Genomic DNA, 16,918 nt, shown 5'->3' on the forward strand with positions numbered 1-16,918 from the left:
GTTCCCAATTAAGGAAGACGTATTATGTCCAAATTTTGATGAATTTCATCACAAAGGGTTATCAACAAAAAAAAAATGAGTATATGGGCAATCCTAGCACCTAGAAATGAGGAAGTCAAACGAATTTATGCCAAAAATGTTGATTGGTAACACGGCAAAATAGTTAAATGCGTATCAATAGACTATGTTGAAACAGTTCGTTTCAGTGGTGGTTATCGTGCGGATGATGAAAACAACAACTTACAATATCACGAAGAATATCTACAACCATTAACACCGTCTGGTCTTCCACCACACAAATTACTGTAGAAAGCAAGATGTATCCAAGAAAGGTAATGCAGTACATCTTCCGCAGATAACATTAGACAACAAAGGAGATCTTGATATGCCAGTCATATTTAAACGGTAACAGTTTCCCGTTACCTTTGCATTTGCAAAGACAATTAACAAATCTCAGAGCCAAACATTCGAAAAAGTAAATTTATTTAATAGAGAGAAAAAAACGAAATTCAATCACGGGCAGTTATACGTCGCGTTGATGCAAATGTAATACTTCACATAAAATTTAAATCTGTTTAAATTGTACATCCGCATCCCCATATGCAAGCGGCAGAACTGCAAAGAGGCCAGTGCGTAGCGCTGGCCCGGGGTTTGGTGAGCGAAGCGAGTGGGGACAAAGCCCTCTAGTTATTTAAATTAAATATCTTGGAGGCTTGGGATTTCTCAAACTATGCTTTTCAAGAGCCGTATGTTCTGTTGATCATATAAACCATAAACTTGGTTTCTTCTGATGAGCATATTTCCTTATTTTTAGAACCATTTATTACTTCTTTTTTTTTTCCTCTATCCTTCCTTGCGGAGTGTTCCAAATATAATGGCATTGTATTACATTGTAATGTGCTCTAATATTATTCTATGCCGAATTGCTTGGGTGACTTGAGTTTAAACTTCACATTTCATTCTGTTTTCATTTGGTATGAAGCATACATTCTACTTAGTTTAACATACATTTCACTATCATACTGTAAATAGTTGATGGTAAATGTGACACAGTAGTGCAGTGGTTAGCGTCGTGTTATGGGGTTCAGATGTACTAGAGTTGAGATCTGTGTTCTGTTGCTGTCTATGTGGAGTTTCTAGTCTTCTCCTTGTTTCTACATAGGTTTTTCTCAAGGTGCTCTGGTTTTCTTTCTGTATCCCCAAAGATGTACATGCTTAATTATTTGGCAGTGGTGATTTGGCATAGTGTGAGTGAATTCTGTAATAAACCTGCACCTATTAAATTAGATTGTGGTGCCTCATGACCATGAGTTGGATTAATGGAGTTGAGAATATAATACTTTTGCTTTGAGATATACTGCATAAAGTATAGAGAGGCACTATGTGTTGTATTTTTCTGCTTGTACAGCTTGGTGTGTCCATTAAACAAATGAATTAGGAACAACGGAATTTGAACCTACCCCTCAACATTTTAGGATTAATTAGAGATTTCTTGTGAACATCAAGCTCTTTGTTTTATTTGGCTTGTATGTAATGTTTCTGCATATGTAAAAATAATCACATGTAATATGCTTAAATGGTTAATTAATCAAGTGAATTATTTAGAAAAAATGTTTGATACAACATTTAATCAGATATTGCAGTATTTCCACATCCCTGTACTGCTGCTTATTATAAAGCAGTAGGAAAGCTGAAGCTGTCCAGGTAACCACCATTTACAAAGTAAAATGGAATAGTGAATTTAAAAAATATTTGTCTTAATATGTTGCTCACTTGATGAGCATTCCTGAGAATTCAATTTGCAGACTCAACTTATGCAAGACAACTGGGAATAAGATATTAAAATAGTTGTTGCAGTTCTAATTATTTACTAGTTCTGTTCATGTATCTTTATTTTTCTTATTTGAAGCATTTTGAATTTTGAATCCTAACCAGTTGCTGTCCTTTCCAGCAAATGGTTGCACAATGAAATGCCAAAGCCACACAATTTGAATATTACCCACAACAATCCATCCTCCTAGTCCCCCTTAACCCCCCGCCACCACCTCAATCACCTTTTAAAATTCTTATTTACCACATGAAATGCAGATAGCTGTTTGGCAGCAGATATGGTGTCTTACATTAAGTTGCTTTATACCTCCACTCTGTGCTCAGCCTGATGATGGCAGATTTTGCATTTTATATTTAATGTCAAATTTTAGAATCTCCAAAGTAATGAACATTTCAGTTTAAATGTGTGTTTCTTTTTTGCAGGCTTGCTCTTAAGCATTTGACACTCTACTCAGGCGGTTGCTTAGCTACCTTGCTGTTGAATGGCTTAGAGCTTGAAAACACAGATTTTTTTTTTTTTTAATTTATATTTTTCTTTTGTAAGTGTGTAGGCGAATGGTCTTGGAAGCAGTTGGCTGCATGCACATACATGTTCACACACAGCTATACCTAAATTCACCATGACTGGTTTGTTCATGAACACATGCAAAACAAAATATCTGCTAACACATACGGTACATATGGCTTAAAAACTTGTATGTTGAACCACAAGTTCTTTTAAGCAGGTTATGTTTCTACTACAGCTTTCTTGCAGGCTTCATGCTTGAAGATGAAGCCTGGCTACTGCTCTTTTGGCCTTGAGGTCTTCTAACCCTCTTCCAGCAGTCTATGGCCTCTCTCTTCTTTTATGAAAAGAGTTAGGCGTCCTTGCTGTAAGTTGGATTGCTTGCTCTCCAAGCACTGCGGTGGGGGGCATAGTGTTTGGGGGTCATTACCTGTTTCTTCCTAAATCACCTTTCTCTTTTGTTCCAGCCCAGTGCATACTTCTTTGTCTGTCATGGGATCTTCGTAGTCTTGACCTTTTGTCATGTGCCATTCTTTTCTGTATGCAGTCCCTCTATTGATAGAGCGAACTAATACTCTAATAAATACCTGATCAAAATATTTTATTTTAAATAACTTTTTTTTTAATTTTGGTTGTGTATATATACATTAGTTTTTCAATAGACTAGAATGCAGTTTTTTCAGTCTTGGTACAGATAATACAGAGTAAATAAGGCATGCCTATTTTCTATTTCAAATGTAAGTAAATGGAGGCCAGCAGGTTTACTTAGAAACATGTTCCAAAAGCCTGAATTCAGTCCTGCCCATGTTTCTAGTCAAGTTGAAACCTAACCACTATGTAAAAGCTTTACAGCAAAATAACATGTTGTGCCAAAATTTTTTTTAAGAAAGCAAAACTCATTTTGATCGAAAGGAAGAAAAAGTAACAGACGTCACCTTCCTAAAACGTAATTGTAAGGGCCATTTGCTAATTAAGTTGTATTAAATGTTTGCCTATATATTAATGCATAGTGTATGGGAGGTTCTTTATTACCCCCACCAGCTGAGTTGAATTGGTATATTCTATTTCTTGTCATTCTAACTATAGATTAGTCTCAGTTAGTGACCTTCCTTGCCATAAGTAAGGCATGGAGGGCACATGGTTTTAAACCGTGCCTTAACGTGCCCAATAGAATGTAACGCAACGTGCCTCAACGAGCTCTGTTGAATGTGCAGTGCCGTATGTTTAAAGCGAAGTAAAGCATCTTTAAATATAGAAACAACTGAAATTTGACAAGAAAATCTAAGTTTAGAGTAGAGACATTTTTCCAATTTTTTTGCCTTTCTATTTGTGTAACAACCTGTCTCGTTATTCTTGTGTGAACATTTTGCTTTGAATTTTCAGTAAAACTTTTAAAACGAACTTTTTGACTGAGCGATTTCTTTCAGCACGCTTTTGAGCCATGCTTGGATCCTGCCTTACCTATCAGCAGCTACAATAATATATTAAGGCGAATGCTATGTGATTAATGCAGATTGAAATTTTTTCATATGTTAAACAGCAGACAGTGTGGTGTATTGGTTAAGACCTAGAACTTCAAACCCTGAGGTTGTCGGTTCAAATCCTGCTACTGATACTGTGTGACTATGAGCAAGTCACTTGACCTGTCTGAGCTCCAATTAGATAACCAAAAACATTTAAGCAATTGTATAAAAAATGTAAGTCACCTTGGATGATGGCATCAGCCAAATAATTAGATGTAAATGTTTAGTTGAATGAAATAAAAAAAAAATACCTATGTGTGATGTGAAATTTTAGTAGTTAATGTTCTTTAAAGCATTTCAGCTCTGTCTGTTTGGAAGTGATTCTGCTAATACAGGGAAACCCTTTTGAGATTCTGTTGTGAGCAGTTAGCCAACTGTGAACCTTATTAGTAAGCACTGAAAATCCTTGTATAGTAAAGGAGATTGCCCAAGGTGACATTTGATAGGGAGTCCCATAAGTATGCATTTGAACTGTTGCACTTCCTAAAAACATAGTAATTATATATAGAGCAAAATATCTTGTGAAGTTTGTAAATGAAACCATGTGGAACTGGTTGAAAGTAAAGAGCATAAATATTAGGGTAGGCCTTAGTCTATCAAACATTTGGAAAATGGAACTGAATTTAAGTAAATGCAAAGTGCTTCTGGTTGACCAGCAGAGCTTTAAATATAAATAGGACAAGAGAACAAAAGTGGAAATAAGCAAACTCTGAAAAGCATGTAGTTGTCACAAAGTCGTTCACAAGACGGGAATTTATACAGACTGTAAACATTTGGAGTGTATAAAAGAAAGATGCATAAAGAAGTAGTTGTAGCTCTAGCATGTTGTAATTGTGTTTGAGAATGAGCATGAGGCACCTGTACAGATGATTATATTTGTAAGCCTGTTACACTTCTGGCATTTATCATAGAGCAGCAAATGTGGCTTGTCATAAAAAGGCAATAACTGCAGTTTTGGATTTTGTTGTCCTTGGACACTTGCAGTGTTTCAGCATCACCAATAGTGCTTTTTTTCAGATGTTTGAACAGTTGAGTGAGAGGATTAGTGAACTGTTGGTCTCGCGTTGGGTGTTCAGCATATGGTCTTGTGTATATTTGACAATATAGTGATTCTGGCAAACATGGCTGCAAGAAAACTGTTATACCCTGTGTAAAGAATCTGGGAAGCCTAGAGGAATAACATGAGAGGACCAGCAGATTATGTGAAAGACTATCAAAGAGCCTATGTTAACATTTTAAACCATTTATAGAGATGTTGTGTGTATTGAGTAGTAAATATCCATCCATTATTCAGACCGCTATATCCTAACTACAGGGTTATGGGGGGTCTGCTGGAGCCAATCCCAGCCAACACAGGTCACAAGGCAGGAAATAAATCCCGGACAGGGCGCCAGCCAACCGCAGTGGGTAGTAAATATGTGAATAATAAACAATCAAACCATTACTTTGATTCATGTTTTTATATGGCTTTATACACACTTAAAAATTGTTTAACTTTTAACAGTTAGGGCTGCATGATTCTTGATTAAATGAGAATCATGATGAGACTCGTGATTTTTTTTTGGCTAAGGACGTTAATCATGATTTTTCTGCCTCACTCTGCGCTGTTCATGCAATTTGGCCACAGAGAGCTTAAACACCTCGGCACATCCACATAAAAGCAACAAGGGTGAGCTTTCTTGAAGGCTTTTACTGGACATACCTCGTTGTAAACTGAATTATATTCAAAAGAAACATATACAGGTATACAACCAAAGACAATAACTAATGATTTACAAAGCATAACATTGCAAACAGTATACATTAAACAATAAAGCTTTAAAAGAAACTTACAAGGCGAATGAATTCCATGGTTGGATCGAGACAAAGAGAAGCATGTAGATAGAGGTTCAAATTGCGGCGTACCACAACTAACCAGACCCCAGGGGTTTATATACCTAAATATACGTTTCGAACATGACTAAAACAAGAGGTAAAAGGGTGCCTATGTGAGACACATGGGGTGTATTGTATTTAAATGTTTATTATGGGACCTACATGCTTTACGTGAGTTTCATAGACATTTATAACACCACTGTGAGTGGGGGACGTGACTGACAGGTGTGTTAATAAATGACAAGACAAAGGGGGAGCACAGTTTAACCAGTAACAGCTAACCGCATGTGGGGCAGAACAATGATTCTTAAGATTTACCCCAATTTTTTAAAGATCAGTATCCATATTTTTTTTTACTTACAGTGCATATCTTTTGATTTGTGCACAATACCATGTTATTACAAAAACATAAACAAAAATATGGATTCATTCTTCTTTAAGTAAAATCAAGCATACTGTAGTATACTGCAGTGGTTGTCAACCTTTATGGTCTAGCGACCCAGTTGTTCTGCACTAATGTTAAAATAACTGTTAAGCTCATGTTCAGTAAGGTCTCATGGTTCTGCTACATCGTACATTGGTAGTAGCTGCAAAATATTCTATATGCACTTCTAAGACAGTGTCCTTTTATGAGTGATCATTCAAATAAATCGTGTGCCTGATCTTCAGTGTTATTTTTGGTTTTTTTAGAGTATTCCAATTACTGAAACTATCGGGGAGAAATATGGGCTTTACAGGAAGTAAAGTGCAGATCACACTACTAAATGCTGTCATGTAACTTTCGAACGTACAGCCCTATCTTTAAACCATGTCAGTTAACGTTTGTTGAGCCAAAAACTTGGGTCTGTACGACAAGTGCATGTTCTTATTTTTACTGTTGCAGCAGAAGCTTCTGTTCCGATGACCTAGTACTTTTCTGTGCCTTAATTGCTGTTTGACACCTCAGACCATGAGGTGACAATGCACAGAGGTCCATGTCCATTCATCAGATGTGTAGTTCTATTGCATCTGGACTGGAATGCTGACACTTGGATCTAGGCATTTCACCTGCTATTTACCTGTGCAAAATGACAGAGTTATGCGGTGTTAAGTCTGAAAGTCTTTCAGTCATCATTTGTGGCTTGACTGCCTGATGCCATTTTCCAACAGGACAATGTCCATCCACACTCATCTGTCACATATCTTTGACTAACGTGTACAGCCTTTTGGAGGTCAACCATCTGCTTCATACTCTCCCCTGAATGTTGTCACTTAGGTTATTTTGCAACAGAACTCTATTTGGCACTTGTTTGACTCCATGCCATGATGCATATGCTTTTTAACCTGGCACTGATGACACTTATTCTGTGGAAATGTTTTTTGTGCCTATCAGCTGTTCTGTAAGCTGATTCTACTGTTTCTGTGTTTTAATTGTTTTTCTTCAAACATTTTAAGTTAAATAGTTTCCTCAAAAACTTTGGATTGAATTGGTGAGACACATTTCTCACATTCAAGCATGAATGATATTCAACAAAAAAGGTGAAATTGTACTACTGTCTCTTTGAAATGAGAAAAAGAACAGTATGATTATGCTATTAAGCTTGCCTTTTGCTGAGCAAAAACATTGAAGAGACCCAATTCAACATTGTTATTATTTTGTACTGTCCCAACTAGTGACTCGTCAGATTTGTTAAAGTTGTTACTCCTTTTGGTAATGACAAAAGGTAAACCATACAGATAAACTGAACAATTAGACAAATAACATGTTTCCTTTATTTTGTCTCCACAGTACATAACTTAATGGACCTAGCATGCTCAAGTGTGCTGCATGGAGGAGGCACTAACCAAGAACTAGCTTTACACTGCCTTCATGAAGCAAAAGGAAACATCATGGTAAGTGTGTCATTCTGATAGCAGTAATTCTGTGCTAACATTAGCCTCCACTGGGCAGTCTTTAGTGTTTCCACACTTGTAGCTGTTCCAGAAATGCATTGATAAGTAGAGAGTTCAGTCATATATTTGATCAAAGCCAGAGTCAATATTTTAAGAAACATGATTCTGTTGTTTCATGGGTCAAGTTCTAGTATTATTTCCATAAATTTACTGACTGCTTTTCTTTAAACAAAATCATAAAACTGCCAAGTTAAGCATGCAAAATATTTCAACAGCCTTGTACAAGGCGCACCCATGTTAGTACATAAGAGATTTGGCAGGCTTACAGTATGTGGATGACTAACTTAAGAACTGGTTGAGAGGTTTCACAAAGCAAGCATGGAAATTTGAATGCAACTAGTTTGCCCTGATATATGTCAACCAACAGTTTCAGTGAAAAAATATATATGGGCCCTTTGTGTACTTCACTAAGAAAAATAAAATACTTTAAATTTTGGGTAGTTTTATTGAAAGGTCATTAGATTCCAGCACTAAATTTCAGAACAGTTTGTCCAGTTTTTTTTTTGTTTTAATTTTAATTTGTATTATGTGAATCTTTTAGTTTGTCTAATTTTTTTTCTGTTTTAATTTTAGGTTGTATTATGTTAGTCTTTTAAAGATTGTGACTTTAAGGAGTGAAACTGTTATGAAAATTAACTTTACTAGAAATCAACCACTATCATCTCTCTTTTTATAACTAGAACACATAACTTAAGCATCAAAAAGGAGAAATAGCATGTGTACACCTCTTGTCCTCCTTAATAATGCCCTTTTGAAACAAAATATAAAAGAGACATTACTGCAGACACTTGATAAGAATGTTAAGCAAACTGAGGTCATTATCATGATTTATTTATTTTTTAAAATTGGTTTTACTAATGGTTTCAATGCATTATGCACACTAGTTACTTTTTGTTTTTTTTTCCCCCTTTTTTGTTAACAATTACATTTTTTTCTTTGTATAACAGTCAGTGAACAGCGACGGTAATAATTCATTTACAGAATGTTTTTTTACTGGACCTTTAAATACAGACGTGATTTTTTTTTTCTATGCAATAACAGGCTTCCTTCCAGTAAAGTACTTTGGCAAATTTAAAAGAGAAGAGGATAAAAATATGTATGCTGTATTATCTTGGTAGAATCCAAGCAGATAGAAGGTTATTTGTCAGAACTGGAGTCATTCTTAATCTGAGCTGCAACATCATCACATCATATCTGAAATTTAAATGCCATTTTGTCATCTACAGAAAGTTTCTAGAATCAGTGCCTCCCTTTTTCTTTCTGTGTTGTTGAAATACCTTTGTCTGGTTTTCATGGCTTTTTTTTTTTTTTTGTTTGATTAGTACAACTTGTTCTAGTGTTTTACTCTCCACGGGTTTTCTCAGAAGGTGTTGGCAGGCATTAACTGGTTCAACATGAACCTGATAATGTGTTACAGTAACTAAATTGACCTTCTGTTTGTTTCTGAATCATAAAGACTACTATCTCTGAAGTCCACAGTTCAAACACTATATAAAACAGATCATAGATAGTCTGGCAGAAAGATTGTGATTTTTCATGTTACGTTCATCATACATGTTTACTGGCTTTTTAATAATTATTTTGCCATTTTGGGTGAGCCTGCTGCCTCTTTGTTAAAATCTTTCAACCTACCTTGCATGTTTTCCAGATATGGGAGGAAAAGCACATGTAGACAAGCAGTAGTGTCCTGAACTGGTTTTGAACCCAGGACTTTGGAGTTGTGAGAAAGATGAAATAGCTACTGCACAACTGTACAAATAGTTAAAATCTAAGAAACTTGTAAATATGGATCAAAGTACTGGCCTAGACCCTAGTAATTGTTCCGGTTGCTCATTTCCATTTAGGTATCCCAAACTATAAATGCTCCCTACTTTCTCTTGTTTATAATGTTTACTCTTCTTTTGGCTATTACTTCTTTCAACTCTTAGACTTGCAGGTTCTTTCAACCATTGCATTTTGTGATATATATGATAATTAAGACAGTTTTGTAGTTTTCATTGTGTTGTCCTCAAGAAACATGTTTAAGCCATGCAATATGTTCAATGAAATGAGAACAGAAGAGAGCATAGTTAACAGTAAAATTTGTTACATTTCTTTTGAATATCTAACTTTAAAAGTTGTTACATTTCTTTTCTCATCTCATTACTTTGCCATGAAATAATGTATACATTCTTAGATTGTTTTCACATTATAAGATGAAATATGGAACATCTACACAACCTGCATTTTTTTACATACTGTAAAACAAGGCTACAAATGGCTAGTTATACACTAAACTACACTGTGCCTGCATTCTGTGAAGAGTTCTCTACAGATATAAACTGAATTGCATTTAAAGTGAATGAAAGTTGATACTCTCTAATCATTCACTGTTGTGTTGTTACATCTGTTATATCTAACAAACTTAGTAGCATCAGCTATAGTGCATGACAGGCAAGCAACCATGTTTCAGGAGCTTCTTTGGGCTAAAAGCCTTCATTAAATGTAGAACATCCCCTCTTATTTGTACATCTCCTCTTGACTTTCTTGAACTGAGGTCATACACACAGACACATTACAGCATTAGAGCTGAATTTTAAGTATTAAAGTAGGACTTAAACTTCTGTTTTTCTTTTTTTCTTGTTTTTTTCGTTAGTGAGTGAGTGAGTTACTTTTTCCTGCTCACCATTACATTGTTTTTGTTTGTTGATTGGAAGTGATTTGCCAGGAAACGTATTTAAAGTTTTTGTAATTTGCCGGTGTAGTGATCTACTTACACACTTGCATAATATATCTGTAAATCTATAACCTTTTTCCTGAAGGTTTTTTTTTTCCTGGGGAATTAGTGTGCAGTTAGGCATTGTAGATGCTGCATCAATTATCAGCAGGGTATGTTTTGACTGGCACACACTTCATGGCTTAAAGTGTATGGCTGCATTAAGAAATATTAATTTACAGAACAAATATTGGCATGGAAGCACTTCACAGTATTGGTGCCCCTGGTTTGTTTGAGAGTAGTTTTGTTAGATAAACATCCATTTGCTTCTTCTGAACCCATTGCACTAGGATTTGTATGATGCAAATGGACTGAGATCTAGTGTGAATCTGTAGTTTATTAAATTAGTTTTTATGGATTTTTGGATTATTGTTTACTTGAGTACAGTTGAGAAGCTTTTCTGCTAACCAGACTCCCAAGCCCAATAGCATTCAAAATGCATGCAGTCAGCAACCATAGCCTGTTTCCACAGAAAACAAACATTTCCTTTTTGTTTTTTAATTATTAAAGGAGGATTTGTGCTAGTACTAAAAAAAAAAAAAAAACTCTACTCAAGTAGAAGTATTGTTACTTAGGCTAAAATTTACTTAAGTAAAAGTAAGTGACATGGAAACTACTCAGAGAAAAGTAAAAAAAAAACCCAAAAAACTATGATCTGACAAAATTACTCAAGTAAAAGTACAATTTAATTACTTTAGCGGATAAAAAACTTACCATGCACCTAAATTAGCAAATATCCTCAACTATAAATGTAATTTGGAACACATAAGCCCAATACATTTTATTCATCAAAAGTCATATTCATGAAACATATACAAGTACACACACAATTATATATGGCAATTCAATTTCAGACTTTTAATTATTCATTCCTAGCTAAGGTGTTGTAGACAACTAATCAGAATTATCTTTAATATACAATGCATACAATACAAAAATATCAATGTAGCCCTTAGTCATCAATTATAAGCCATCATTTGAGAAAGCTGAGACTTGGGTGTAGAGAAAAGAAAAGCTTACTGTTGTGCAAATGAAGTTTTGCAGTAGGAGACAAAAGAAATGAAAGTGGTATTTACATCTAAACAGTAAAAATCTTTTGAATCTTTTTGATGCAGTCACTCTGTTAAATTGTGGTGCTGCATTACATGCTTACAAACACTTGTAATGTTAGCATGTGCATTTACAAAAAATTGTTTTGCGAAGAAATTCAAGTCCCTGTCCGAACAGAAATATATTTTTTTCAGCCTTGTGTGCAAAGGAAATCAAAACTTGGTGAGAGTACAGCCGAGAATCCCATGGCACATCAACTGTGACTGAAAGGCGTATCACTCATTCTGAGTCAAAAGACTGGAGCATGGTGGAAAACCAAAATTTACCAACTAGTTGGCTATCAGACTTCAACTGGCTTTTATTCTCTCTGGAGGAAAATGATATAATGTTCAGGTTCTGCTGCAGCAAGCCTAGTTTAGCCAGTAAAACAGATTTTGTGGCAGGATTACACATTTTCAAACATGACAATCTAACAGCATACTCCTGACAGCAAATGACACGCACCAGGCTGCAACAGTTTGTTGGCTGCAAGGAAATGTGCCAAAAAATTTGTGGTGGTAAAAAGTTTCCAGACACAAAAAATGATGAATGATGATGCAAAAAGACTTTCAGTTAAATAAACGACATATTACATAGCAAAAGAAGAAATAAGTTTCACACCGATTAAACCACTTCTTTTGCTACAAAAGGAAAACAGTCTGGACATTTCCCCAACATATGTTAACAATATTCATTATAAACGATACTGCAGACTTACAAAAAGAAAAAGCTAATAAAATCATGATAGTACAACAGATTCTTCTGTGGTGTAATATTGTGGTGGTCAGATATTTATATGATGATTTGCCAGTAAACTGTCTCCTTTCATAGAAACTGAAAAAAAAATTATAACTTGAAATGCAGGTTAAATTGTGAAGTGTTGGTTTAATGTGATTCTGAATACATAAGCCAAATTGCAAGTTTAGTTCATTTATTGAAAATTGTTTTGTTTTTAAGGGACGTTTGTGTGCACAACCAGAGCCAAACTTGCTGCTGTTTTATTTCTATTTATTACTATTTATTTTTAAATGTATTTTATAAATGTATAAAAACTGTATTTTTTTTTTAAAAAATATCTACAAGTAGTTCATTTTTTTTTAAAACACACATTTCTGAACATTTTATACAACTCTATTTATTTGGTGAAAAGTTCAATTTCATGCACTTTGTAAAACAAAATTTAATATGAAATTAAGAACAATCCAGCTAATTGTTTGATTAATCTGACGATTATTTTGTTCATTAATTATCAAAATAATCATTTGTTGTACCCCTAAAGAATTATTATTGTGACGTAGTTGAAGATCAGACCCTATAAATGAGTAATTAATGAAGAAACCCAAGTTTTTCCAACAAGTTCATGAACCTTTTTTTTCAAGTGTAACTGTTATTGTCTGGCTTAAGGAATAAACTGTGTATAGATTGTGTTCCTACTTTATTCTTTGTAACACCACCAGACGACATATTTATGCTTGCCATGTAATCTGATACACACATCCTTGGGGTATGGGTAGAAACTAGAGAAACCTGAGAAAACCCACACGGTCAAAAGGAGAATCTGCAAAATCGAGACAAACAGTTACCTGGCTGGGAATTAAAGTTGGGTTCCTGGAGAAAAGAGACAGCAGCGCCCACTGCTGTATGATTCATTTCCCTCTAGAAATTCAGTGGAAGTCATTTATACTGCACATAGCACATTTCCTTTTAGAGCTCATTAAACCCATATATATTTGTAAATAAAAAGATAAACTTTAGATTCAACTTTCTGAATACAGAATTATTGTACAAATATACAGGTAACACACAACATAAAGGAACACCTAAATAATACTCACATAATATGTTTCATAATCCAATTTAGCATCAAGAGTTAGTGGATCATTTCGAACAACATCTGCTGTAGTGATAGAAGCCAGCCAAACCTAGACTGACCTCTAATGCATCACTGGGCCCACTTTCAGACACAGATATATCAGCTCTAACATAGCGATAGTTTGGAGTTGGCAATTCCTTTACAATTAACATCTTTAGGTTATGGGAGGAAAATCAAGAGATAAAGCCCACAGAAATACAATTAACACATGCAGTGACTTTGCTTAAGATTTGTTCCTTTTGGGGTAATTATTTTTACACATTCATATCATAAATCATCACATTTATGCCAGAAGAGTTTTTACAGGTGCAAGAATATACATGATATGATTTTTTTTATGAAACGCAAAGAATAACCTGGATATCGTTTCTGACCATCAAAAAATTGAGCAGTCTGTATCAGTGAGGCAAATGACAATTGTGATCCAAAAATTGTACCCTCAGACAATATGATCTCTTCTGTGATGTATATAAAAGTCAAGTTATGGAGAAAGTGGATGTATCATAAATTTTATATATTAGAATATCTGAACAATCTAGACGAGAACAGACTATTCAGCCTAACAAAGCCCGCTAGTTCTATCCACTTAATTCTTATAAAATAACATCAAGTCAAGTTTTGAAAGTCCCTAAAGTCCTACTTTCTATCACACTACTTGGTGGCTGATTCCATGTGTCTGTGGTTCTCTGTGTGAATAAAAACGTCCTAATGTTTGCGTAAAATTTATCTTCAAGTTTCCATCTTTGTCCCCCTATTCTTCATGATTTCATTTTAAAGTCACAGTCTTGATACACAATGATACAATGAAAGGTGTTTGTTATTCCCGCTCTTCTAAAAATATAAAAAGTTGAATTACAGTACAATATGATATTAAAAACACACAAAAAATTAAACAAAGCAGTGTCAGTAAGCATTGGTTGACACTATACAAAAGCATCAAACTTAATAGATTTATCAGATAAGACCATGTAGTATTTCCAGATATAACCAATTAAAACCAGACATTACAAGTAAGAAATGCGTAGAATGGTCAGTAATTTAAATCAGCAATTTTTTTACTAGTGTATGCATGTTAGAAAATTTTGTGTTAAGGTCAGGATGACTATATGTGTATGATATTTCTGTTTTTTTTTATTTTTATTTTTTAATACATTTAGGAGCTTTAAAATATATAGGAACTGAAAAGCTAGTTTTCCTGATTTGGTGGAACATAGGTTTGACTTTTAGTGTTATATTAACGTAATCATTCATAATCCGATAACATAATGCTCCACACAACTGCAGGATACTAACAAAAAAACAAAAAAAAAAACTAATTGTAAAGACCCACAACTTTTAACAGTTATCAAAAAGAAACATGAACAGCCTCTTCCATCACTTGTGATAGCATTATACTGTGTTAAAATAATGTGTCTTGTATGTGTTTGTAACATTATGATTCTTGATCCTTGTTATCTACTTAATACTTCGATTCTAGTAGTGAAATTAAGTTGCTGCAGGAACAACACGATATTAATTGTGATTGTACATTGTAAAGCTGTTTTTTAAAAGGAAAACGCACAAGACTCAAAACTACACACGCAATATATATAGTACCTGGTGTACATTTAATGCATTATACTTAATTTGTGCCTCTAACTATGCTGAGAAGGGACATTAAGTAGTATTTAGCTTCTTAGAAAGTAAACTGCAGAATTATAGTGGATTTAGAAAGAACTCAGAAACCTTCACTTTCTGCACACTTCATTGTGTTGTAGATTTAATTTTAAATGGCTTGAGAGGATCTGCTGGAAGGAATGGGAAACACTGCTTGTGAAGGTTGTAAAAATTTACTGACAAAATCTGGAATTGCTGCTGCCACTGGGGCTTCTACAAAGTACAGTGGACCCTTGACTTACGAACTCAATTCGTTCGCGAGGGCTGGTTGTAAGTCAAGACTATTTTTCCCATAAGAAATAATGGAAATACCCATAATGTGCTTCGAACCTCCCACAGCAACACTTACTTAACCTTTTCATAATAAAACGGGTTGTATAATGTGCATAATTTACCAAAACACCAATAATTTTTCTAATACTAACCAAAAAGTTATAAAAAGTGCCTAGCCTACCAGAAGCAACAATTTCATACTGTACTCACCATTTAATTTGACATCTTTGGGCTGCAGGAAGGGATGAGGAGGAGAATGAAACGGAAGGTGGTTATTGTTTTAAGGAGCCTCCTTGTGCAAATCTTTTCTTTGTAAAATTATCAAGATGGTGGATTTCGACATGCTGTACATATTAGTGAGATCGGTCACGAACGCCACTCTCATATTTCCGCACAATTTCCTTCTTCGTTTCGATTGTGATCGCTGTTTCTCAAGTTAATAATGACAGCACTCAGTTCAAAGCTGGCCGTGTTGTGAACTGCTGTAATAATACACTCCAAAGCAAGCCGGTGCTGACTCAGCCTGATGACATCATCATGTGCCGCGCCAGCCCGCTAGCTAACATCCTTTAACAATCTCTTTCTTTACCTTCGTTACCTTCTCTTCCTTCCTTAGCAATTATGCGTCTTGCTTGCCATGGTCTTAGTGAATTATATATATAGATAAATCACTGCACTGAGCGAAATTACGCCCACAAACACATGTATCTGGGCTCCGACTGACGCTTACGAACGCTGTCGGCTGTTTGTTTACAATCGCACAAGCGGATACATGTGACCGCATTCGGGTCGTAACGCAAGATGTTGGTCGTAAAACAAAATAAAAATTTTGGTCGTAAATCAAGTTGTTCGCATGTCAGGCCGGTCGTATGTCAAGGGTCGACTGTACTGAATTAAGGGTTTGAATACTTATTTATAATTAAGAGATAACAGTTTTTGATTTTCTATTAAATTTTTAAACCTTTCTGAAAAATGTTTTACTTGACTACATGGATAAAAGTGAATATTTTTATCCATTTAAAATTAAATCTACACTACAATAAAGCATGCAGAATGTGAAGGGTTCTGAATATTTTCTGAATAAACTACAGGTCATCTTATTATGTGTGTGTGCTTTGTTGGTTCCAGACTGACGCTGCTGTTTTCTTGTTATCTAGGAAGCACTGACTCTGCTTTTGCTGAAGAACCCAATATTTCCCAAAAGCCATCCTCTTGCAGACTATCATTATTCAGGTAGGAAAATCGATTGGGTGTGATTGATTCCTTCTTGGTAAATATTCTAGCAGTGGTTGTATTTGAAATTCCTGTAGCTTGCTGTCTAGCCTTAAACAATGGTAAATGATATTAAGCTGGATAAAACAATTACTGTAACATTATTTTTTTTTTGCTAAATATGACAACTAAAGGAGACTAACTTTGGTAAAGTGCTTCATGTTAAACATTTGTTTTATTATACAGCAGATTTAAACATCACATTACCTTTGTTTAATTAGTGTACCTGTAGTCCTTGACACTGCCCTGCAAAGATAACAGAAAATGCAATGTATGTAAATGAGTGTCCTCTTGGTGAATCTGTGAAGTAGGTGTTTTTATAGCTCATCTTATAT

At 34.8% G+C, this 16,918-nt stretch overlaps 1 protein-coding gene across 3 annotated transcripts in view; it reads left to right on the forward strand.

Annotated features, from left to right (window-relative positions):
* mideasb (mitotic deacetylase associated SANT domain protein b) overlaps positions 1-16,918 on the forward strand; it is a 96,103-nt gene that overhangs the window by 70,989 nt on the left and 8,196 nt on the right. For all 3 annotated transcript variants that reach the window (XM_039742261.1, XM_039742262.1, XM_039742263.1), the window contains exons 7-8: positions 7,502-7,605; positions 16,469-16,544. In XM_039742261.1, coding sequence (XP_039598195.1) covers positions 7,502-7,605; positions 16,469-16,544 — 180 coding nt within the window. The remainder of the gene's footprint in view (positions 1-7,501; positions 7,606-16,468; positions 16,545-16,918) is intronic.

This window comes from Polypterus senegalus, chromosome 18 (assembly GCF_016835505.1).
Source record: "Polypterus senegalus isolate Bchr_013 chromosome 18, ASM1683550v1, whole genome shotgun sequence".
In the NCBI taxonomy this organism is placed as follows: domain Eukaryota; kingdom Metazoa; phylum Chordata; class Cladistia; order Polypteriformes; family Polypteridae; genus Polypterus; species Polypterus senegalus.